Raw genomic sequence first — 26084 nt, 5'->3', positions numbered from 1 at the left:
CCATCTACCATGGTATCTCACTAGGAACCTCCCTATCATTCTACCATGGTGTCTCACTCGGAACCTCCCTATCATTCTACCATGGTGTCTCACTAGGAACCTCCCTATCATTCTACCATGGTGTCTCACTCGGAACCTCCCTATCATTCTACCATGGTGTCTCACTAGGAACCTCCCTATCATTCTACCATGGTGTCTCACTAGGAACCTCCCTATCATTCTACCATGGTGTCTCACTAGGAACCTCCCTATCATTCTACCATGGTGTCTCACTCGGAACCTCCCTATCATTCTACCATGGTGTCTCACCAGGAACCTCCCTATCATTCTACCATGGTGTCTCACCAGGAACCTCCCTATCATTCTACCATGGTGTCTCACTAGGAACTTCCCTATCATTCTACCATGGTGTCTCACTAGGAACCTCCCTATCATTCTACCATGGTGTCTCACTAGGAACCTCCCCATCATTCTACCATGGTGTCTCACTAGGGACTTGAACCTCCCCATCATTCTCCCATAGTGTCTCAGAAGGGACTTGAACCTCCCGATCATTCTACCATCACTTATCATTGTTGGGTTTTAATCCAGATAAACTGGAGACATTATCCAGGTCCTCAATAAGACCGTTCAGAGTTGAAGATCATCAGCATACATTGATACCTTTGTTTCTAAACCATTCATTTCTAACCCTTTAATTTTATCATTGGATAGGATTTTTATAATTAACAATTCAATGGCCATAGCAAACAAGTATGGTGAAAGAAGGCAACCCTGTTTGACACCTCTTAACAATAAAAACCTTTGAGAATTAACCATTATTTATAATGTTACATAAAGGAGTGTTATACATTACTTTTACCAATCTTACAAGAGATTCTCTCAAGTTGAAATAATCCAGGCACTTGTAAATAAATTCAAGCCGTACTTTTATCGAAGGCTTTCTCAAAATCTGCTATAAAGATTATGTGTAACGCCCTGGCCATAGAGAGGGGTTTTTTGTTCTTTATTTTGGTTAGGCCAGGGTGTTACATTGGGTGGGCGTTCTATGTTCCTTTTCTATGTTTTTGTATTTCTTTGTTTTGGGCCGTGTGTGGCTCCCAATCAGGCACAGCTGAAGTTCGTTGTGGTTGATTGGGAGTCACACATAAGTGCATGTTTTTCCATTGGGGTTTTGTGGGTAATTGTTTCTGTTCAGTGTTTCACCTGACAGGACTGTTGGCTGTCAGTTTCTTATTTTGTATTGGTATAGTGTTACCTTTTTATAATTAAATATGATGAACACTAACTCCGCTGCGTTTTGGTCCGCTCTCTCTTCAGACAGCCCTTACAGAATTACCCACCAAACCAGGACCAGGCGGCGGAGGAGGAAGGAGCAGCAGGAGTACAGCGTTATGGACTCGTGGACATGGGAACAAATCCTGGACGGAGAGGGACCATGGACTCAGGCTGGGGATTATCGCCTCCCGCAGTGGGAGATTGAAGCGGAGAGGCGATTCTATGAGGAGAGAGAGTGCAACGAGCACGAGAGGCAGCCCCAATAAAAAAAATGGGGGGGCACACGGGACAGTCGGCGGAGCCGAGGGTGGAACCAGAGCCAGTCGGGATGACATTGGAGGTGAGCGAGGGATATGAGGCAGAGACTGTGACGGAGTTAATGGGGAAATTAAAGGAGAGAGAGATGAGAGAGTTGCTAGTTTGGTGCATAAGGCACGGCATTCGCCCTACAGAGCGTGTCGTGGAATTGATGTCACCTGAGGCAGCTCTCCATACTCGTCCTGAGGTGCGTGCTGGTTGTCTGGTAAAGACTGTGCCTGCGCCCAGAAACAGGCCTCCTGCATGTCTTCCCAGCCCTGCACGTCCTGTGCCTACGCCCAGAACTAGGCCTCCTGCATGTCTTCCCATCCTGGTCAAGCCCGTGCCTCCTCCACGGACCAGTCCTCCAGTGGGTCTCCCTATCCTGGTCAAGCCCGTGTCTCCTCCACGGACCAGTCCTCCAGTGGGTCTCCCTATCCTGGTCAAGCCCGTGTCTCCTCCACGGACCAGTCCTCCAGTGGGTCACCTCATCCTGGTCAAGCCTGTGCCTCCAAGGACCAGTCCTCCGGTGGACCCCTCCACCCTGGTCTCTCCTGTGCCACCTCCTCAAACCAGGCCTCCAGCGGGTCTTCCCAGCCTGGTGAATCCTGAGCCGGATCTGCCATCGCGGCCCGCCGTGCCGGATCTGCCATCGCGGCCCGCCGTGCCGGATCTGCCATCGCCGCCCGCCGTGCCGGATCTGCCATCGCCGCCCGCCGTGCCGGATCTGCCATCGCCGCCCGCCAGCCGGGCGCAGCCATCGCCGACCGCCAGCCGGGCGAGGCCAGGGTCGCCCACCAGACCTTCGGCGCGGCCAGGTGCGCCACCCAAGAGGGCGACGCCAAGGGTGGGGCAGAGGCTACGTCCCGCACCTGAGCCGCCGCCGTAAGAGGGCCCACCCAGACCCTCCCCTTCAGTGTCAGGTTTTGCGGCCGGAGTCCGCTCCTTGGGGGGGGTACTGTAACGCCCTGGCCATTGAGAGGGTTTTTTTGTTCTTTATTTTGGGTTAGACCAGGGTGTTACATTGGGTTCTATGTTCTGTTTCTATGTGTTTGTGTTTCATTTATTTTGGCCGTGTGACTTCCAATCAGGCACAGCTGTAGAGGGTTGTAGCTGATTGGGAGTCACACATAAGTAGTCTACGTTTCATTTGGGGGTTGTGGGTAATTGTTTCTGTTTAGTGTGTTTCACCTGACAGGACTGTGTTGGCTGTCAGTATTCTTGTTTGTTAAATTGTATAGTGTTCCGTTTGATTAAATATGCCGAACACTAACTCCGCTGCGTTTTGGTCCTCTTCTTCCGAAGACAGCCGTTACATTATGCCTGGTTTCTCTACATTCTGATAGTTATCTCCAATATATCCTCAATCCTTACTTTTTTCACTTTTGGCACCATAGAAAAGGATACCAGAAAGTAATCAATCCGACTAGCTTCATATTTCCTAATTGCTGAAGACCAACAGGCCATTAAGGCCTTTGGAATGTGCCGTCAGCCACTTCTCTCTCCAATGCACTGGCCCTGGGGACACAGTAAATTGCACTCACAACACTGTTTAATGGCCTGTTACTACACTGCCAAAAACAGCTCAGCAATAAACACACGCACAAACACGCAAACTCACACATACTCTCGCACGCATGCACGCACGCACAAAACCCATCCGTACATTCTTTTTATTCCTGTGTCGAGTTGGAATAAGACCTCAGGTAGTAAAATTCTGGCCTTTACCTGAGTGGAGCAGGAAGGGAAAAACACAGCCTTAAGAAACTTACTCTGCCCAAGGGCAGACTTCCAGGGAGTTGTGAAAGGAAAAAACAACCCATCCCTTATTTGCTCTCTCCCTCTATTTCTCAGCAAGGCAGGAAAACCTTCTCTAGTTAAACAGAGGAGAAAGGACAGAAACAGCATATTCTACCCATAAACTTCTGACATACGGCACTATACTTCATACATATACACAGACACACTATGCGACAGTACACCACACACACACACACACACACACACACAGGGTGAAGCTGACCTTTGTGTAATCAGTACTTAAGATGGAAAGACTAGCGAGGCACTAATGAATAAATAACATCCAACCTTAACACCCTCCATCAATCACACGCCTTACCTCTGACTGTCTGTGTCTGTCTGCTTGTCTGTCTCTCTGCCTGTTTGGCAGATTACAATTCGAGCATCTCTGTTGATGTAAAGGGTTTGAAAGTTTCATCTCTCTGAAATCCCTTTATATTCAGTGAAATGTGCCAGCTTCAGTCAGTGTGTGGTTAAATATGAATGAGTGGGGATGGTGACTGAGCAGAGACAGGAGAGGAAGAGGGACACCGTTTTTAATATGACAGATGAAAAATGGACACACACTGACTGTCGAGTGCTGCTGGCTACAACGTGGTGTGTGTGTGTGTGTGTGTGTGTGTGTGTGTGTGTGTGTGTGGTCAGCATCACCAGTAATAACAACAACATGTGGATTTGTCTTCCATAATGTAAATGCTAGTCTGCGGATCTTAAATCTAGGCCACTTTCCTTCAAACTGCAAAACATGTCAACTATCCTGTAATGAAAATATGGGGCGTGTGTACTAGGGAGGGTGAAGTGAAAAGTGTATTTTCTGTCTCTCAGCCTCTCCTCTCCCTGCTCTGTAGTCTGTTCCAGCCACGATTATCCCGTCCCGGTTGCCTCATGGACAAGCCGCCACTCTCCAGCCATGCTAATGAACTTATGGATGGCTGGCGAGAGCCCGGGAGTCCCCAAACGCTCCTTTCCACTCCAGTAGCCGTTACCGACCAAGGGTTTCCACTGTCAGATACAATATGTGGAATACACCAGTGCCGTCCCCCAGCCTTCCCCTTGACTCTCCTCCATGATCTCTATCCTTTCCCCTATGCCTACCCTCTATATGGGATATATAGCTGAATACCAGCTAGACCCCTGACTACATACCCTTGTTGACATTTTCACTCTTTCATACATTCATTGGTTTGTCATATACTAGGACAAATAGCTCGATTTAGTTTTGCATAGCCTATCCCCTAAATGGGTCATGGTATGGGAATCAGCTATCGGTGTCGTTGTTTGTGCTATAAGTATAACTCGTCACTGTATCTCACCCACAACATTACAGTTAAGAATGAACACAAACACCAGGGACAAAACAACTATACCGTTGCAAACTATATTGTGTGGGAATGACCGTATAAAGCAAAGCGTTTAGGGGCCACGTCCACCACAAACATCTGGCTGCACATTTGCTCCCGACAAAACAATTGGGGTAAAGGAACCGAATGACTAGAACCTACTTCGTAGATGTGTTCAACAGCTGTTGTGTTAATGCACTAGGACCTGACAGAGAGGTCACACGCAATAGTTACGTGGTTTGTGAAAAGAGCTGCCGTTGCCTTGAATGAAACACCTGCCCAGCAGAACAAATCCTTGACTTACGGGTTATACCTGACTGTCAAAACAGCAGATACAAACACTGAGTGTATAAATAACACATTCAGTTAGACATGTGTTGGCTAGATACAAAAATAAAGAAATGACCACAATTTACAACAGCCTATCTGTAATTATGGAATTATCTGAAAATATGCCTAAACATGTCCTGTTGCAATTAACAGCAAAGTCTCACATGATGTAATGGATATGCTGCACATCATTTCCAAATCAAGTCGCCCCAACACTTGGGACTGCACTTCACTGCACGATGGAACGGTTCACAACTCGACTATCAGTCACTGATAAGCTATAGCCCAATACTTTGTTAGCTACGGTTAGTTGGGAATGAGATAATTCGCATAGAGACAACTGGTTGTTGATGCCGATATTGTCGGCTACAACCGCCACGAAGAAGTGATTGTATGCTACGGAATATCAAACGTGACAAATGTTGGCTCGCTCTACAGCCGCAGTCAGATACGTGACACCAAGTCTCTGTCATTCCACAGACGATGTGACCAGGAAGGCATATTTACCATTTCGCCGCAGATGTTATATCTCTCTACTTCTGATAAACTTTTATCCACAGCGGTATCGGCACTGGGCATAGTCCCGTAGTTTGGTTCGGTGAATGTGGACTTGACGTTCCCCTACAAAAACAAAGTTGAACTGTCCATCGCGCTCACGCCGTCCGGGTCGGAGAGCTCTCACCCACCACAGTAGTCGGGTGATCAGTGTCTCCCGATGTAGTCTGCTTCCGAAACACAGGACAGAGTGCGAATAGATCCCTCCCACTACTCCAGAGGGGAGGGGGGGTAAATTAATTCAGATATTTAACCTACACAATTATGACTTGGCCATGTAATTAACCCGTTACGACTATGAATTAACCTCACAATCATTTATCTCAAATATATGTTTTAACTGTAGCCAGAGTTGAGTTAGGTGAGAGTGTGTTGCTAATGTTGAAATAAACAACCATCCAAGATTAGAAATAGGAATATATAGTAAGTCGCCTAGAAATGGAGAGAAGGCATCAAATGCCAGTCTTCCCATACACATGTTGCTGCCCATGGGACGACTTAACATTTTACTAATGGCAAGTCGAATGAATATAGCGCTAGATACAATGAAGTTCATTGTCATTTTCCACCGAATGAGAAATGTCCATTTAGCGCGGTCCAGGACACTGCCTCATGACCTCCCTGATAACTGATATCATCAGCGTGCCGCACCTGTCTGTGACTGGCACATCTTTGTTCTAGAATATTGGTTCCCGAAATAATATCCTATTGCTGAGCCAACTTGTACATGCATAAGGTTTTTTTACTTAGTTCTAAGGAATTCTTATCACTTTACAAGATCCCTGTAACACCTAAAGATTTCGCAATTGTTTTAGATGCCATTCCCTCAGGTGTTGCTTTATTATTCAGGAACGTGTCAAGACCTGACCCTCAGAGCCTACCTTCCATTAACCCTGTTGACTCATCAGTAGGAAAGATCTGTTCCTCTTTTGGTCCATTCAACAACAGAGCGATACGAACCTTGTTTCAGCAGGATGTTGTATCTATATACCTTATGTCATGCCTTATTGGAACGGTTTTATTGATAATATATGTGGAGGGAAAAGTTTGGATTTTGCCACACACATGTTAACTTGTTAACTTGTTAACACAATTAAGGAAGTTTCCTTTAAAATTATTCATAAATATTATCCTGCCAACCACTACATGAAGAAGTTTAAGAGAAACATAAACTCAAATTGTACCGTTTGACCACCCAGAAACGGTGTTGCATCTTTTTTGGCCTTGTATTCATGTAATTCGTGTAAAACTGTGGCAAGACATCAGTAGATTTATAATTGAACACATTTATGAAGATTTTACGCTATTGTGCAGAGGTGTCCTGCTTAGATTCTTTACCTACGATAGAAATAAGTTGAAACAATTTTAGGTAATTAATTGCATTATTCTTTTGGCCAAATGTCATATTCAGAAATATAAATTTACAATCAAAACACCACATTTTCTTACCTTAAAAAAAGAAATGGAACTATATTTTAAGACAATTAAATACTCTACTAACAAAAAAGCTGTTAGAATTCTAAGTGTAAGGTACTTGTGTAATGTGATGTTGTACCCCCCTAGCCCCGCCCCTAGCCCCGCCCCCTAGCCCAATTGTCCTTTGTATAGTCTTTATATTGTAACGACCCTGGGTTTATAAGCGCGGAAATCGACTCTGCCGCTTGAGCATGCTTTTGCGGCACAGTCGATAGCGCGCCGGACTTCGGGCTTGAAGGTCGAGGGTTCGAGACCTGCTCCCTGCCTGCTGTTTCATTACAATATATACTTGTGTTCCCCCATGTAATTAAAAAATAAAAATAAAGACTGCCACATCTTTCCACAGAAGCCTCAACAGTACCCCATGTAGGCGCTTCACTGCATGCATATGTGTGCTACAGAGATCGGCTTGGTAAGATAGCTGATAAAAATCGAACATTTCTATACCGAGTTGAGTGAGGTAGCCTTGTCACCCTTTGGAAGAGGTAGTGGATACTCCATCATTGTCTCCAAGGATAAAGGTCCCCATAAATAATTCAATAAGAAAATCTCTTTTGTTGTGTCATCCATTTTTAAAGAAGGTTGGCAGCCCACTGTACTGCTGGCTAGCTGATTAGTCCAGTAGCTGTGTTGGTGACCCAGGCTCAGGAGGTTGTTGTTATTTTACTGTCCATAAACAGAACAGCACATTTCATCCTCAGCTTATTGATATGCAGTCTCCCACCTGTCAGACCCCCATGTCGCCTTCACAAGGTAAACCAGCTATGACATACCTGATCAGTAAGCAAACACACACATATGCTCATAGGCCTACATATTGGAAGTGGAAATGCCAAAAGCCAAAAAGGAATATGGATGGAAACTCATTCATTGATTTGAGGCAGAGAGATGATGAGGATTGCACTGAACTACACACACTGTATAAAGGTGGATGTCGGTTGTGAATAACACATAGGCCTATGTGCGCGTGCACACGCATACACACACACACACAATCACACACACACACACACACACACACACACACACACACACACACACACACACACACACACACACACACACACACACACACAGTATATGAAAATGGTAGCCAAGGAGGGAATATATACAATAAAATGTATAAATTGATTTGAGGCAGACAGATAACGACGATCAGATTCCACTTTTGTACACTGAATGAATGTGTGAAAGTACTGCTTAAAAGTGTGAGTAACACACACACACACACACCCTGTATTGATACCCTAGACTCCCAACGTGCCTGTGGAGTCAGATGTGTGAAGGTAAGACTGGGTTGGCAGAATGAGAGCAGCTCCTCTGGTGGCCAACAGAAAGAGAGAGAGAGAAAGAATACTGAATGAGTCACACAGCCGTTAATCACCATAACGACCGGGCCGGTGACAGGTAGACGTTCCGAGACTGAATGAATCAGCTAGGAGGGAGAGAACATCACCTGGCACAGAGGGCACGGTGGGCACAGAGAGGGGTGGCATGAGTGCCAAGATGGGATCAGATGGAATCTGGCTCTGGAGTAATTCATCCATTAGACACAGAGTCGATTGGAGAAGGGAGAATATGTTGATACATTTGGTGGGGGTGAATCATTAATAAGTTATTTACATGCTGAATATCAGAAATACTGCAGCCAGAGACAGTACAATTCCATCAGGAGAGTAGTCATTATGTCTTCTTTACCTTCTCACTCACAACACAGGCTGAAAACAGCCCCTAGCCTGGCCCCACCTAGCCCCTGATGATCCATCAAGTCCTCAAATGGGTTTATGGGAGCTTCAACCATATTGCTTCCATCTATTTCCATTCTAGAAACACAAAATAGACTTCTTGAGGCAGCAGGTATCCTAGCGGCTAGTTTGAATCCCAGAGCCGACAAGGTGAATAATCTGTCTGTGTCCTTGAGCAAGGAACTTAACCCTAATTCCTCCAGGGTCGCTGTTAATAATGGCTGACCCTGGCCATGACCCCACTCTCCGAGTGTGTCCCAGGGGGAGTTGGGATATGCAAAAAAAAAAAAACATTTCCAATTCACACATGCATATAATACACACTTGTATATAAAATAGGACAAATATAAGACCCACCAAATTATTACTAGTAGTATTATAAATAAGGTCAGAGAGATAGAGGGGTTTTTGGGATTGGGGACAGATCCCCCTGCTTTGATCAAACCATTTAACTAATCCACTTCTAGTCCATTATCACCTATGTAGGCCTGTTGATTAGTTAAAATGTGTTTGATTTATAATGAGGAATGGAATGTCAATTTGGTCTAAATTGGTGTTTGGCTGCATTGATTTGGCTTGGAGCACCATGTGTGCCCAGAGAGAAGAGCTTTAGAACAAACACGGATGTACGCATGCATGCTGCACACGCACGCAAACACACACATGCACGCACACCCACAGTCTGCTCATTTAACCCACTTTAAACTACTTTGATCTGAGCACTAATCAGAAGTTCACCAGCCATGGAACTCTAATACAGCTATTACACTGGTCTCAACTGCAAACCCAAGTCAATGTTTTATTCCTTGCGCCACTCTCTCTCTCCCTCTCCCTTTCTGCTGCTTTCTTAATCCCACAGAAGTCTCATCCCTCTGAGAGCTGAACTACCTGCAGTGTGTTTGCTCTTTATAAATACACACACTCTCATTTGCCTGCAATATCTTATCGAAATGGCACTAGTGGTCTCGCTTGATAGTCCAGCTCCTTTGAGTTGATAATCCAATTACACTGAAAGAAAAGATTGTCCAGTTTATTAATATTGAATTTGCATAGGGAGACAGTGGGCTATAGTTCATCTGGTGTGTGCGCATGCGCGTGCTGTTTATCGCAAGACTGCCATTGTTCCACTTCCCCCTGGCGTTGTGTTCGGTCTACACTTCCTGCGCCACTTCCCCGCTCTGTCCCAGACGTCACCCCAATCTGACCTCTACCTTCCCACGTGGTTCCGGAAGGGAATATTGATGTGGTTATGGAACGTTGATGTAGAGATCTGAAATGTTTTGATGGGATCCTAAATTATGCTTCTATAAGAATCATATTGGCTCATAACTGACCCCAGAGCTGCCCTCTGAACACAGGAGTGTGTGTGTGTTCGTGCGTGGGTGATCGTGTGATAATCTTACGAAGAACAAGGAAATTGAAACGAACAGACGATTCCCCCTAGGAAGGCATTGGAACAGACTGCTCTGAGGAACTCAGTCCCTTCTCCTTCCTGTGTGACTCAGTGAGATGCCAGGGCCAGATTAGGACACACACTGTCTGGGTCTCTGTCACACACACATTGTCTGGGTCTCAGTCTCTCTCTCTCTCTCACACACACACACACAGTCCTTGTCTCTCAGTAATTGGGGCAGTGTGGTTGAACTGGTTTGTGATGACCTAATCCTACACCCTAGTTCTGTTCAGAAGAAAAACAACCTCATCTCTCTCAAATCCTTATGCGTCATTCTGCATACCCCTTATCTCTCTCTCTCTCTCTCTCTCTCTCTCTCTCTCTCTCTCTCTCTCTCTCTCTCTCTCTCTCTCTCTCTCTCTCTCTCTCTCTCTCTCTCTCTCTCTCTCTCTCTCTCTCTCTCTCTCTCTCTCTCTCTCTCTCTCTCTCTCTCTCTCTCTCTCTCTCTCTCTCTCTCTCTCTCTCTCTCTCTTTGGGAGTGAAGCTGTGTGTCAGTGAGTGTAGCCGTCACATCACATCTCCTTCTCTTTCATTCTTTTTAATGCTGACAATTTCCCACCCAATCCCTTTCAGCTAATGGCCTTTACACAGTCTCTCTCCCCCGCCCTCTCTCTCTCTCAGTCCCAATTCAACTCAATTCAATGTAATTGAAGGGCTTTATTGGCATAGAAAACATATGTTTACATTGCCAAAGCAAGTGAAATAGATAATAAACAAAATTGAACTGAACAATACAAAAATCAACAGTCAACATTACACACACTCTCTCTCTCTCTCTCTCTCTCTCTCTCTCTCTCTCTCTCTCTTGTCTTACTTAACACGTTTTACATTAGTGGAGAGGAAGCTGTACTGCTTCCTCTCCACTATTTTCTGATACGAGCTGCAGATTTTAGACTCAGTGAGAACACACACACACACACACACACACACACACACACACACACACACACACACACACACACACACACACACACACACACACACACACACACACACACACACACACACACACACACACACACACACACACAGACACTGTTTCTATGGATGGGTTGCTCTGACAAACCAATCAGTCTCGTCGGCCTCATACCTCAGCCATGTGTAATAACAGAGGTTACTTTCTGACTGCCAGACATTATTAAACGCACTCAGAGGACAGACTGGGACGAATCAACACTGGCGTGCTAAAATTACATTATAAGTCACAACAGGACTGTACTAAACTGGAATGGCAGGCCTATTTGTGGGGACCAGCAGGGAGAGGCTGTAGAGAGGAAAGGGCAGGGAGTGGAATAGACAGAAACTACCTCCTCTCTCTCTCTTCTTCTTCCCCTTCTCTTGTCCTCTCTCTCCCTCCTTTCCCCTTGGACCCCCTGCTTCCCCCAAACAGCTCTCCTTTTCAGCCAGACATCACGCTATTGAGAAAGCCCCTCCCCCCTTTCCCCCCAACAAAACACCCCTCCTTACCCCCCTGTCCTCCTCCTCCCCTCCTCTACTCCTGCCATCCTGTTCTATTCAGACCCAGAGTGAAATGATGGATCAAGAGACCCATCCACAAGCCACTAATCCCTCCCACCTCCACGGCCTCTTTTGTCCCAGCACAGCTGGCAGAAAAATGGGGCATATGAATACAGGGCTGGGGGGAGTGACTGGTAGAGGTGGGTGGTGGTAGGAGGGGGACGGTAGTATTCAAACTCAGTGGTAAATCTAACTGGACTGTGTGGCAGAATATCATTAAAGAGAGTTTCTATACCTGACTAACCACAGATACAACCGCCAGAGAAAGAGAAAGAGAGAGAATAATTTGTATATATATTTTTTTAATTTAACCTTTATTTAACTAGGCGAGTCAGAACAAACTCTTATTTACAATGACGGCCTACACCGGCCAACCCGGACGACCGTGGGCCAATTGTGCGCCGCCCTATGGGACTCCCAATCACGGCTGGTTGTGATACAGCCTGGAATCAAACCAGGGTGTCTGTAGTGACGCCTCTAGTACTAAGATGCAGTGCCTTAGACCGCTGCCACTCTGGAGAAGAAGAAGCAAGGCTGAGCGAGAGAGAGAGAGAGAGAGAGGGAGAGAGGAGAGAGTGAGAGAGAGAGAGAGAGAGAGAGAGAGAGAGAGAGGGGAGAGAGAGAGCGAGAGGGGAGAGAGAGAGGGGAAAGAGAGAGAGAGAGAAAGGAGAGAGAGAGCGAGAGGGGAAAGAGAGAGAGAGAGGGGAAAGAGAGAGAGAGAGAAAGGAGAGAGAGAGAGAGAGGGGAGAGAGCGAGAGAGCAGAGTCACTGTCAGGTGGAGAAGGATTGATAATAACAGACTGATGCAAACTGCCTGTCAGCGAGCGAAAGCACACTCAGCTGTGAATAACATGCACAATCACACCAGATAAAAGATAGAGAGAGGGTGAGATTAAGGGCGAAGAAAAGAAAGGATGCACTTTTTTAGTTTCATTTTCACTTCATTCACACAAATGATGAGTCAGGTGCAGGTCAATAGAGTGAGTGTTGACTTATGGAGAGTTTCACTCAGCATCCACATTTTCTGTTCAACTTCTTTGATTTGGCACTAAAACAGACCTCCCGCAGGAATATGAGAGGTTGTTCCAAATACAACTGTCTTTTCTGTTGACATAATGGGAGGAGGAGGGTAATTCGTGGATGGAAAGTATCACCCTGAGACAATTAACTGAAAGTAGCTAATGTTGTTGCCTATTTGCAGTGTTTGTTTTGTACTTTGAATTGCAAGATTAGAAAGGTTTATTTGGATTAAGTGTTTTCATTCAGTTTCACGTAATTAGTTTCACGAATTTGTTAATTTGCTTTATACATCCACACACAGCCAATTTCAACACAATTAGGCAGTCAGCCAGTACACACACACACCCTAACACAATCTCTCATACGACCGTAAAGGTAAGAGCGTACATAAGACACCTGTCAAGCCCAGGACTACACACTGTAACAATCACTCTCTCTCATGTCAGACCTACAATAGCTGTGATGGGTGTGTACTGTGTAGTGTAACTAGTGTGTGTGTGTGTGTGTGTGTGTGTGTGTGTGTGTGTGTGTGTGTGTGTGTGTGTGTGTGTGTGTGTGTGTGTGTGTGTGTGTGTGTGTGTGTGTGTGTGTGTGTGTGTGTGTGTGTGTGTGTGACAGACAGTGCATGTGTGAGTGTGTGCTGGCAGGCCACCTGATGGCCAAATTAAATTGCGTTGAAATTGGAATCAAAGTACGTTTGCTGGAAAAAAATATCTTGTTCCCATGGTAACTCATCATCACGGACAGGTCGGAGAGTGTTTTCATCAACAGAACATTAGGAGGTGATGACTGACGTGTATGACAGGGATGGGGTCAGGTAGTGCGGTGAGAGGTATTTATCACTAACGTACTGGAGCACAACCAGAAAGACAATCTCACGGAGGCACACACACACACACCACTAACAAGCTAAAACAATAAGACCGTGTTGACACTACATCAGAGATGTGTTCCCGAGTTACCCACCACCTACTATGGGATAAACAACATGACAGAGATCAGCAAAACTGACCAAGGCCTCCAAGCTCCTTGTATCTAAGGCAACGAGTTACTAAGGCGTTACCATGGCATCTAATATTTATTTATTCAGGTAAGAGCTTAAGGACTTCTATTATTAGAGTTTCTGTACACACACTTAGAGAGGTTGGGTATGGAAAGATTTCAACATTAGTCTGACACACACACACTACTTTTACTCAATCATCAGCTCATTCACACACACACACACACACACACACACACACACACACACACACACACACACACACACACACACACACACACACACACACACACACACACACACACACACACACACACACACACACACACACACACACACACACACACAGTAACCTAATGCAGCCCTAACATGAAGGTAATGGTATATCTCCATGGTACAGAGAGACAGCATCAAGATAGCCAGGGTCAGCATTACCAGAGAACTACTGACAAACCTTAAGCCTACCTCTCCACCATACATCTCTTTTTTCTCCCCCTCTGTGTCTCTTTTTACACATTAGTGGTCTGTGGCAAGACTGACTGGAAGAGGGTCATTACCCACACACAACTCAGCAAAATCACAACAACTACAACTACCAGGAGGCACTGCTCAGCACTCACACACTGGAGCCAGGAATATGATGTCATTCTAACACAGAGACATATAGTCAACATCATTGTAATGGAACATCCATGGTGATGGAGAGATAAGATAAGAATAAGAGAGACACAAACACAGGCTTGCGCCAGCTACAGTCGTGGCCAAAAGTTTTGAGAACGACACAAATATTCATTTCCACATAGTTTGCTGCTTCAGTGTCTTTAGATATTTTTGGCAGATGTTACTATGGAATACTAAAGTATAATTACTGTCACGACAACGACGGAAGGTGGCACCCCTCCTCGTCGCCGGCCTACTAGCTGCCACCGATCCTCTGTTTCACTTTCTGTTGGTTAGGTCTAGGTTAGGCACGCACCTGTTTTGTATTAGTTGTTAGTGGGGGGGGGGGGTATTTAGCCTAGCTAGGTAGGTTTGTGTTTTGTGCGTGATTGTTCTGTGTCAGGACTTATGTCGTTTGAGGAACGAGTGTTTCCCTCTGCCTGTGTTTTTTTTTGCCGCAGAGGTTATTGTGGGCTGCGTCCCTGCTTAGTGTTTGAGCTGGGGTTTTGGGAGTATTTGTTTTTATGCGCCGTGCCCTACCGTGTTCGTACATTGTGGATGCTCATTAAAAGTGTATTCACGGATTTTCTGTCTCCTGGACTTGACTCTGCCTCTCCTGCTTCCTTGAGCCAACCTTGACAATTACAAGCATTTCATAAGTGTCAAAGGCTTTTACTGTCAATTACGTGACGTTTATGCAAAGAGTCAATATTTGCAGTGTTGACCCTTCTTTTTCAAGACCTCTGCAATCAACCCTGGCATGCTGTCAATTAACTTCTGTGCCACATCCTGACTGATGGCAGCCCATTCTTGCATAATCAATGCTTGGAGTTTGTCATAATTTGTGGGTTTTTGTTTGTCCACCTGCCTCCTGAGGATTGACCACAAGTTCTCAATGGGATTAAGGTCTGGGGAGTTTCCTGGCCATGGACCCAAAATATCAATGTTTTGTTCCCCGAGCCACTTAGTTATCACTTTTACCTTATGGCAAGGTGCTCCATCATGCTGGAAAAGGCATTCTTCGTCACCAAACTGTTCCTCGATGGGTGGGAGAAGTTGCTCTCGGAGGATGTGTTGGTACCATTCTTTATTCATGGCTGTGTTCTTAGGCAAAATTGTAAGTGAGCCCCCTCCATTGGCTGAGAAGCAACCCCACACATGAATGGTCTCAGGATGCTTTACTGTTGGCATGACACAGGACTGATGGTAGCGCTCACCTTGTCTTCTCCGGACAAGCTTTTTTACGGATGCCCCAAACAATCGGAAAGGGGATTCATCAGAGAAAATGGCTTTACCCCAGTCCTCAGCAGTCCAATCCCTGTATCTTTTGCAGAATATCAGTCTGTCCCTGATGTTTTTCCTGGAGAGAAGTGGCTTCTTTGCTGCCCTTCTTGACACCAGGCCATCCTCCAAAAGTCTTCGCCTCACCTGCCTGCTGCCATTCCTGAGCAAGCTCTGTACTGGTGGTGCCCTGCGCTTGCTGGACTTTCTTGGGCACCCTGAAGCCTTCTTCACAACAATTGAACCGCTCTCCTTGAAGTTCTTGATGATCCGATAAATGGTTGATTTAGGTGCAATCTTTCTGGCAGCAATATCCTTGCCTGTGAAGCCCTTTTTGTGCAAAGCAATGATGACGGCACGTGTTTCCTTGCAGGTAACCATGTTTAACAGAGGAAGAACAATGATCCCAAGCACCACCCTCCTTTTGAAGCTTCCAGTCTGTTATTCGAACTCAAACAGCATGACAGAGTGATCTCCAGCCTTGTCCTCTTCAACACTCACACCTGTGTTAACGAAAGAATCACTGACATGATGTCAGCTGGTCATTTTGTGGCAGGGCTGAAATGCAGTGGAAATGTTTTTGGGGGATTCAGTTCATTTGCATGGCAAAGAGGGACTTTGCAATTAATTGCAATTCATCTGATCATTCTTCATAACATTCTGGAGTATATGCAAATTGCCATCACACAAACTGAGGCAGCAGACTTTGTGAAAATTAATATTTGTGTCATTCTCAAAACTTTTGGCCACGACTGTACAGTAGGGCACAGAGCCCCATCAGGTATAAATAACTATATGTACTGAATTCCACTGAGAAGGAGAGAGAGAAAGAGAGAGGTATTAAAGGTAGGGAAGGGGTGATTAGAGAGAGAGCGAGAGAGTTAGAGAGAGAGATAGACAGAGAGAGAGAGAGAGAGAGAGAGACTGACAGAGAGAGAGAGAGACAGAGCGAGGGAGGGAGAGAAAAAAAAAACAGGCAGGGCAGAGAGAGAGATTAATGATGGGTTCTGGATAACTAAAAGCAGATCAATGATCTATGACTGACTGGTTTTAAAGACTTCCCTCTGGCATTAGACAAACAGCATAGTACAACTATATGTGTGCACACACACACACACACACACACACACACACCACACACACAGGGGCAGGACACAACACGTCTGACTAAACCTCTCCCTGCTTTGCTCTTTTTCTGTAACACTACCGTCCGTTTACCTGGTGTTTACATTCACCCAAATGTCCTCCCCCCACACACACACACACACACAGCTCCTCACGTGGTGCTTGTCAAAGTCTGCCTATGAACTGTTGTCATATAAACACACAGCTGACAGCATGTGACTACAGTTCTGACTACATTTAGACTGGAAATAGCTTGGAGACTGTAGTACCTTGAGACATGCAGTCTCAGTCACACACACACACTCTACCTCTGTGACATGGATGAGTGGGATGGTCGTGAAGTGCTTCTTCATCTCTCCTCTTCCTTAGGGTTAAGGGCCAGAGTGTGTGAAGTCAAAGTTCATTCCTACGAGCGTCAGAAGACGCTCAGTGATCATCAAAGAGCTGGCAGCCTTTTAGAGGAACAGCCGCTGTGGGAAGAGTGTGTGTGTGGTTTCCCTCTGGCTCTGGTGAAAGCCCTTCCTTCCTGTCAGTGGTGATAAAGATGTGCCGTCACAAGGCCCGGCTCGGACCTCCCTAACCAACACCCTAAAAGTCCAAAGGTACACTCCTACACACACACAAACACACACACACACACAAACACACACACACACACACACACACACACACACACACACACACACACACACACACACACACACACACACACGCACACACACACACACACACACACTGACCCCGTTCCCTTCCGCACCAGGCGCTACTGATCTGCTGTCAGTCAGCTGTCTTGTTCTGTCCTGTCCTGAGGTGTGTTCAGCAGTCTTTTCTGTACTGTTCTGTTCTGCATGGTTCTGCCCTGTTCCTGACTTCCTGAGAGGTTGGGAGAGTCGCCCTTATAAGGCAGTAACCAGCCCCCACCCCCCACCTGAGGTCTCTGATTCACCCTCCCTCCTTGGCCCGCCCGGGCACGCTTCACCACGGCATTCATTTATTACCTCTGAGGCCAATCAGGAGCCAGCAACCAGAACAACAGCCTGAGAGGTAGTAGGGATGTTCTACAGGTTAGGAGAGGGAGGGAGGAAATACAGGACCTCCATATACTGCTGTTGGGATAGAGTTGGTAAAGTTAGTGAAGTAATCTCTCCCCCCTCCCCCTGCTCTGTCTCAGTGGTGAATACATTCAGACAGAGCTGTTCATCTTCACACCCCTAGATAACAGCCGGCCCGGGCCTCTGTGTGTGTGTGTGTGTGCGTGCGTGCGTGTGTGTGTCTCAACGCAACTGGGCTCTGCTCCCACTCCCACACATATTCAAATATACCCCCAACTATCATTCACTAAGGCTAAGCCCATTTGTTTCTGAGAACCATTCAGTGGGTCTTTTTCACTCTCTTTCTCTCTCTGTCTCTCTCAGAGCCCATTTAGAGCTGTGACACACAGGGGAGGTGAACAGAACAGGGCCAGAGGTATTTTTACAGCACTGTGCTCAAGAGGACGTCTAAAGACCTGGAAACCCTACAAATAAAATATTTGACGCCCCGCCCCCTCTGACCCATTAAACATCTACAGAGTCGGGAGGCTTGTCTTCCTGTCCAGGAAATACTACAGACTCATCATATATCATCTCCAGAGGCTTGTCTTCCTGTCCAGGAAATACTACAGACTCATCATATATCATCTCCAGAGGCTTGTCTTCCTGTCCAGGAAATACTACAGACTCATCATATATATTCAGACTCTTGGAAATACTACAGACTCATCATATATCATCTCCAGAGGCTTGTCTTCCTGTCCAGGAAATACTACAGACTCATCATATATCATCTCCAGAGGCTTGTCTTCCTGTCCAGGAAATACTACAGACTCATCATATATCATCTCCAGAGGAATACAGGCATGAATACGATATGGACAGAAGGAAGAACAGAAGAGACAAAATGAGGAGTGAGGGAGGAAGGAGAGTATAAGGGTGATAAGGAAATGTCGCAGAAACAGAGGGAGGGAAAAGAAAAGAGGGAGTTTGCTCAGAAGGGATAGAATGGGGACAGACAGACAGGTGGTGAGGTGAGGGGAGGGGAGAGGGATGAGGGTACCAGAGGGCAGAGGGGAGAGGGTACCAGGGGGCAGAGGGATGCACCTGCTCTAAAATGAGCCCTCATATTCCCTCTGGTGCTCAGCTGGCATCACCACCAACACAGCTGCCACCTCATTATACACACACACACACACACACACACACACACACACACACACACACACACACACACACACACACACACACACACACACACACACACACACACACACACACACACACACACACACACACACACACACACACACACAAATGGAGAGAGAGAGAGAGAGAGAGAGAGAGAAGGGGGGGGGGTGCTTTGGAGGGGGAAGAGAGAGGGGAAGAGAGAGGGGGAGAGAGGGATAAGAGAGTGATTTTAGAGAGAGAGAGAGAAAGAGAGGGTGCTTTGGAGGGGGAAGAGAGTGATATAAGGGGTATGCAGAATGACGCATAAGGGTTTGAGAGAGATGAGGTTGTTTTTCTTCTGAACATGTGTTGAGTGTTCACTGAACTTATAATTAGCCACAAGGAAGTATCGCCATGGCAGTACAAGTCCTCTCACTTAAATCAGACGCCATTTTACTCCATTTACACAAATGACTCAGAGACACTAGCTGAAACACCAGTGACACAGCTCTGATATCCTACACACAAACATGGCAAACTTGTGTTACTTTACAGCAGGTTCCGATAAACCCTGAGCCCTCTATACTAATCCCTTAGACCTTAAGCACCAGGAGCTTCAGCCCACTGAGAGACAGTGAAGTTGGAAACACATTTAAACACTCCAGTTAATTCGAACACCTTTCAGTCAAGGCGATAAAGCTCCGCCGCAAGGCGCCAAAAGATTACTCAGGATCTTTATGGGATTGTCCCCCAGTCCCCGTCCTGGTGCCTATGTGACTGGCTTCCAAATGAAAGCCGGTCGCATTCTAGTCAGGGGTAGCTGGATATATTGCAACACCTGGAACCGCTGGCTTGTGGCAATGTTATTTCACATCAACAAAGAGCTCCTCAACAACAGCCATTTACATGATCAAAAGCCAAGTACTCATGAATTTCGTTTGATTTAATTATGATATAGCTGAGGTGTGAGTGGAATGCCGACTATATCAGGGGACACAGTGACCCCAGGTGGATGGATCAGTCATTACAGGTCTTCCTGACATTGACAGAAAGCAGAAAGGAGAAGATGGTGTGGCCCCTTTCCAATAACTCTTTAAAGACCCAGTGCAGTCAAAAATGTTTTATATATATTTCCACACCATGAGGTTGGAATAATACTGTGAAATTGTGATTTTAGTGTAAGAGCTGAAATTTCAGCTGGCTTTGGTGAGATGCAGTTTTGGCCTGCCTGGTGACATGTCCAGTTCGTAAATTAGTTAATAGACCAATAAGAACTATAGTTCCAAACCTCTCTGCCAATAACAGCTAGTTTAAATTGTTCCCCTCCCAACTCAGACCACTCCTAGAGAGTCCTAGCAAAATTCTTGTTGGAGAAATTGATCTTCGCTAAGAAGCAATTTTTCATGTTTCTGGTCACAGGTTCAGGAATGGCTGAAAAATCACAACATTTATCTCAAATGAACACAGATGGGAGATTTAAAAAACCATCATCAATCAATCAACAATATAATAATACTTTAAGTAAAAATATTTATCTTACAATACTAAGCGATTAAACGTGGTTCAGAATTTAAGTGAAACATCACAAAAAAACATACGGCACATGGAAATCGTAAGAAGGCGGTTTATGGAGATAGGTGGGATGGACTGAGAGTAGCTGAGTGGTGGGGTTAGGGAGATAGGTGGGATGGACTGAGAGTAGCTGAGTGGTGGGGTTAGGGAGATAGGTGGGATGGACTGGAGAGTAGCTGAGTGGTGGGGTTAGGGAGATAGGTGGGATGGACTGAGAGTAGCTGAGTGGTGGGGTCACGGAGATAGGTGGGATGGACTGAGAGTAGCTGAGGGGTGGGGTCACGGAGATAGGTGGGATGGACTGAGAGTAGCTGAGTGGTGGGGTTAGGGAGATAGGTGGGATGGACTGAGAGTAGCTGAGTGGTGGGGTCACGGAGATAGGTGGGATGGACTGAGAGTAGCTGAGTGGTGGGGTCACGGAGATAGGTGGGATGGACTGGAGAGTAGCTGAGTGGTGGGGTCACGGAGATAGGTGGGATGGACTGAGAGTAGCTGAGTGGTGGGGTCACGGAGATAGGTGGGATGGACTGAGAGTAGCTGAGGGGTGGGGTTAGGGAGATAGGTGGGATGGACTGAGAGTAGCTGAGTGGTGGGGTTAGGGAGATAGGTGGGATGGACTGGGGAGTAGCTGAGTGGTGGGGTTAGGGAGATAGCTGGGATGGACTGAGAGTAGCTGAGGGGTGGGTTTAAAAGCTCATCTTCTATAATATGTCAAATGTGTGTAGAAATACAACAAAATAAAAAGCTGTAAAAACAAAGTTTATTTTTGTCCTCTGAAGAGGGGGGATGGTGGGTGGGCCCCCCCACAGAAAAAGTATACTTTTTTAAATCTAAGAAAATCAGCTTTTTTTTGTTTCTTTTTGAACATTTTAATTGAAAACAATCACAGTATGGTACTTAAGTGTTACCCAGAAATTATGTTACATTGAGATAAAAAAAGGCTGCATTGGACCTTAAACATGCATCCTTCCTTCCTCTCTTCATTGAAGTAACCACTGACCACTAACACAATTGGGATGGAGGCAATTTATGAGGGTTTCACCTATCAAGCCATGTCACTTCAGTGAGGGGGCATTTAAAAATGATTCAAACAGCCATATCAAGGGATAGAGAGACTGACCTCATCCTCTGCCTCCTCACTGACCCCACGGCCGAATAGCGTTGACAGCGTAATCCTTCTCATCTAACAGCCCAGACCGCTGGAAGCAAAGGCAGCATTAGCATACCGATAAACCCTGAGTAACCAAGCTGCTTCTGAAAATATGTCCTAAGGTACAGACTACAGTAGAAAAGCTATTTTGACACCTACAAGTAGATAAACTGCCATTTTTCCAGTGTAGAAAAATATCTACTTAAACACCATATGAAAAGATTCACCAGGGACTAATACAGTATTTATTTTCTGCACCACCAAGGATAGTCAAACTATGGTCTTCACATTTACAGTAGAGAATTGTCTGCTAACTGACAGATTGGTACTGGATTGATTAACACTGCTCTTATATATTGCAAATGGCTTTGATATAACTTACACCTTCAGTCAATAGTCCAGAATGGGCCACAAGCCGAGAAGAGTTAACTCACCTCTCATAGCACAGCAGTCCCCAAGAGGACAGAGGGACTGGAGCTGGGAGTGTGAGTGTCTGTCTGCCTGTGTGAATGTGACAACACCCTGCCCACAATATCACCCTGATGTGATAGTCATCTGATAGCCAGTCAGCACAGACATGCTCCTAGTACCACCATGTGAAATACTGCAGCCATTTCTCAGCTCTGCAATATCCTGCTGTCTGCAACACACACACACAAATCAGACCATCTAACACCCTCAGAGAAACTCAGAAAAATATTACCTCATAATCTGCACCTCAACAATGGGCCAGTTTCAGTCAGTCTTAAAAAAGCTCTCAAACAAACTCATGTTGCTAACATTTTTATGTCAGACTCGTGGAAAGCTGGTCATCAGTCAGCCAACTAGTCACATGACAACCCACAGTTTCACACATAAGGACTGAGTCATCACCAGTGTCCATATAGATTTGATTTTATTTAGAAGCAAAGATGTGCTGGTGAATGCACAGAAAGGAAATCACAGTAATTTACAGAAGGTAACGGGTCAGTAGTTGAAGGTCAGGTCGGGTCACAGCAGGGTCACTGAGCCTTTGGGGGCACCCACTCGTGGATCTTCTTGCGGGTGGTGGAGTAGGGCACGTACGCCTGGGCCGAACCGCTCACGTTGAACTGGTGGACCTCCGCCAGGAACTTCTTGGGTGTAGGGGGGTGTGTGGTGGGGGGGTTGTCTGTCATACAGTGCAGCCAGCGATGCCTGAGGAGATTTAAGATTGAGAGTTAGAATCAGGTACTCATTTCATCAATAGGCTAGTTCATCAATCGAAGGTTCGTAGACAGTAAAAACACAATTAAGGCACCAGTACATCAACTCAATGAGTTCCACCCAGATCTGTTACAATTCCATATTCAGAACTTTAGGCCAGCAATTTTACTATAAAGGCCAGGATCTCCAACATGGCAATGGCCCAGTCACTGCGATAGAGGCAACTCTACCTGTGTCAAACCAAGTAAGATGTATTTACCATTCAGCGGGCACCATGCTGCCATCCACCTCCCACATGGTGTTCTTTCCATTCATCTCTGTCGTGTAGATAACCCAGCGGTGACGACCTGACAAGGAGAGGTGTTACTCGGAGTACACTACAGGTCTTTGAACAGCCCTCTCTACCACACTTTTCTATTACTTGATTTCCCCCACAGGCTGACCAATCAACTCCATTTGTAAAATATAACATTTGCGAACTACATTCAGAGATTTGATTGTCACTGCAGTACATAGCCTAAGGCCATTACTGGTCATGTGAGCTGAGGTTTAGTTCTGTTCAACCTTACCAAAAAAGTAGCGTGTGTCCTCAAAGTACTTGTTTCCATACTTGTCCACGCCAATCAGCGCTCCCGTTTTCACATCATTTGCCCTGTAACAAAAACACAGTCACCACAAGCTAGATAACTAGCTGGCTAGTCCATTAGCCCATCCACTAGCAATATGTCTAATTTGTCAGACATTTTACATTACATTTCCATTTTAGTCATTTAGCAGACGCTCTTATCCAGAGCGACTTACAGTAGTGAATACATACATTTCATACATGTTTTTTTTGTACTGGCCCCCAGTGGGAATCAAACCCACAACCCTGGCGTTGCAAACACCATGCTCTACCAACTGAGCCACAGGGAAGACCAGATACAGGTCAGAGATCACACAATCAAGTAGCCTTAAAACAGTTTTTTAACATAAACCGTTTATTTACCAATTTAGCCAGCTACAGTAGTTAACTAGGTAGGTCGTTAGTGCTAGCAGGTTGCCTGCCGACCGGGGACACACTTATTTATCTCGAGTAAATGCATTGAAAGTAACGACAACCACCTCTATAGATTACAAAGCACATTATATCGCTCTTATACTGACCTGAATAACTGAACAAATAAGCCTTTTACACCACCGTGACCTCCTAACTGTCCCAAAGCCCTTCGAACGACATGTATATACTCCGCCATTTTTAGACGGGACTGATTTGGGTAACGGACACTGTGGTACTTTCGGGCTGAAACGCTTCCCGGTCCACAATAGTTCCGCCCATTGTTTCTCGTCTAACAGTAGTCTATGAACAGCATTTCAAGCAGTTTCACGCACTGTTTCTCTTCTCTTCTGTTCTGTGATGACAGAGTAAAGTAAACCGTAGTAAGAAAATGCAACCACCTAACTGTGCATTTTGAAGTGTCTCAATATTAGAAACAATTTGATGACAAGCCGGGAAGCCTATTGTAAAAAAAATAAAAAATAAATAATATATATATATATATATATATATACTGCTCAAAAAAATAAAGGGAACACTTAAACAACACAATGTAACTCCAAGTCAATCACACTTCTGTGAAATCAAACTGTCCACTTAGGAAGCAACACTGATTGACAATAGATTTCACATGCTGTTGTGCAAATAGAATAGACAACAGGTGGAAATTATAGGAATTAGCAAGACACCCCCAATAAAGGAGTGGTTCTGCAGGTGGGGACCACAGACCACTTCTCAGTTCCTATGCTTCCTGGCTGATGTTTTGGTCACTTTTGAATGCTGGCGGTGCTTTAACTCTAGTGGTAGCATGAGACGGAGTCTACAACCCACACAAGTGGCTCAGGTAGTGCAGCTCATCCAGGATGGCACATCAATGCAAGCTGTGGCAAGAAGGTTTGCTGTGTCTGTCAGCGTAGTGTCCAGAGCATGGAGACAGGAGACAGGCCAGTACATCAGGAGACGTGGAGGAGGCCATAGGAGAGCAACAACCCAGCATCAGGACCGCTACCTCCGCCTTTGTGCAAGGAGGCGCAGGAGAAGCACTGCCAGAGCCCTGCAAAATGACCTCCAGCAGGCCACAAATGTGCATGTGTCTGCTCAAACGGTCAGAAACAGACTCCATGAGGGTGGTATGAGGGCCCGACGTCCACAGGTGTGGGTTGTGCTTACAGCCCAACACCGTGCAGGACGTTTGGCATTTGCCAGAGAACACCAAGATTGGCAAATTCGCCACTGGCGCCCTGTGCTCTTCACAGATGAAAGCAGGTTCACACTGAGCACGTGATAGACATGACAGAGTCTGGAGACGCCGTGGAGAACGTTCTGCTGCCTGCAACATCCTCCAGCATGACCGGTTTGGCGGTGGGTCAGTCATGGTGTGGGGTGGCATTTCTTTGGGGGGCCGCACAGCCCTCCATGTGCTCGCCAGAGGAAGCCTGACTGCCATTAGGTACCGAGATGAGATCCTCAGACCCCTTGTGAGACCATATGCTGGTGTGGTTGGCCCTGGGTTCCTCCTAATGCAAGACAATGCTAGACCTCATGTGGCTGGAGTGTGTCAGCAGTTCCTGCAAGAGGAAGGCATTGATGCTATGGACTGGCCCACCCGTTCCCCAGACCTGAATCCAATTGAGCACATCTGGGACATCATGTCTCGCTCCATCCACCAACGCCACGTTGCACCACAGACTGTCCAGGAGTTGGTGGATGCTTTAGTCCAGGTCTGGGAGGAGATCCCTCAGGAGACCATCCGCCACCTCATCAGGAGCATGCCCAGGCATTGTAGGGAGGTCATACAGGCACGTGGAGGCCACACACACTACTGAGCCTCATTTTGACTTGTTTTAAGGACATTACATCAAAGTTGGATCAGCCTGTAGTGTGGTTTTCCACTTTAATTTTGAGTGTGACTCCAAATCCAGACCTCCATGGGTTGATAAATTGGATTTCCATTGATTATTTTGGTGTGATTTTGTTGTCAGCACATTCAACTATGTAAAGAAAAAAGTATTTAATAAGATTATTTCTTTCATTCAGATCTAGGATGTGTTGTTTAAGT

The 26084-nt window shown here is 45.9% G+C and overlaps 2 protein-coding genes across 5 annotated transcripts in view; both read right to left on the bottom strand.

The window, feature by feature from the left end:
- LOC106609443 (transmembrane and coiled-coil domain protein 3) overlaps positions 1 to 17526 on the bottom strand; it is a 55528-nt gene extending 38002 nt beyond the window's left edge. For 3 of the 4 annotated variants that reach the window (XM_014208293.2, XM_014208290.2, XM_014208291.2), the window contains exon 1: positions 5553 to 5790. In XM_014208293.2, the coding sequence (XP_014063768.2) occupies positions 5553 to 5624 (72 nt within the window). In that variant the 5' untranslated portion in view covers positions 5625 to 5790. Of the gene's footprint in view, positions 1 to 5552; positions 5791 to 17189 lie in introns of those variants that run through there. The other variant, XM_045722096.1, reaches the window with a different exon arrangement.
- A 5156-nt stretch (positions 17527 to 22682) lies between these two features.
- On the bottom strand, positions 22683 to 24316 carry LOC106609477 (NADH dehydrogenase [ubiquinone] 1 alpha subcomplex subunit 12). Its single transcript, XM_014208350.2, has 4 exons — positions 24136 to 24316; positions 23559 to 23641; positions 23249 to 23336; positions 22683 to 22980 (listed from the first exon to the last, which is right to left on the bottom strand). The coding sequence occupies exons 1-4, from the start codon at positions 24222 to 24224 to the stop codon at positions 22806 to 22808; spliced, it is 435 nt and encodes a 144-aa protein (XP_014063825.1). The 5' UTR covers positions 24225 to 24316; the 3' UTR covers positions 22683 to 22805.
- Positions 24317 to 26084: the final 1768 nt, after the last annotated feature.

Source organism: Salmo salar, chromosome ssa07 (genome assembly GCF_905237065.1).
Source record: "Salmo salar chromosome ssa07, Ssal_v3.1, whole genome shotgun sequence".
NCBI lineage: Eukaryota > Metazoa > Chordata > Actinopteri > Salmoniformes > Salmonidae > Salmo > Salmo salar.
The sequence above is the reverse complement of the archived record's forward strand: the minus strand, read 5'-3'. Positions and strand labels throughout refer to the sequence as shown.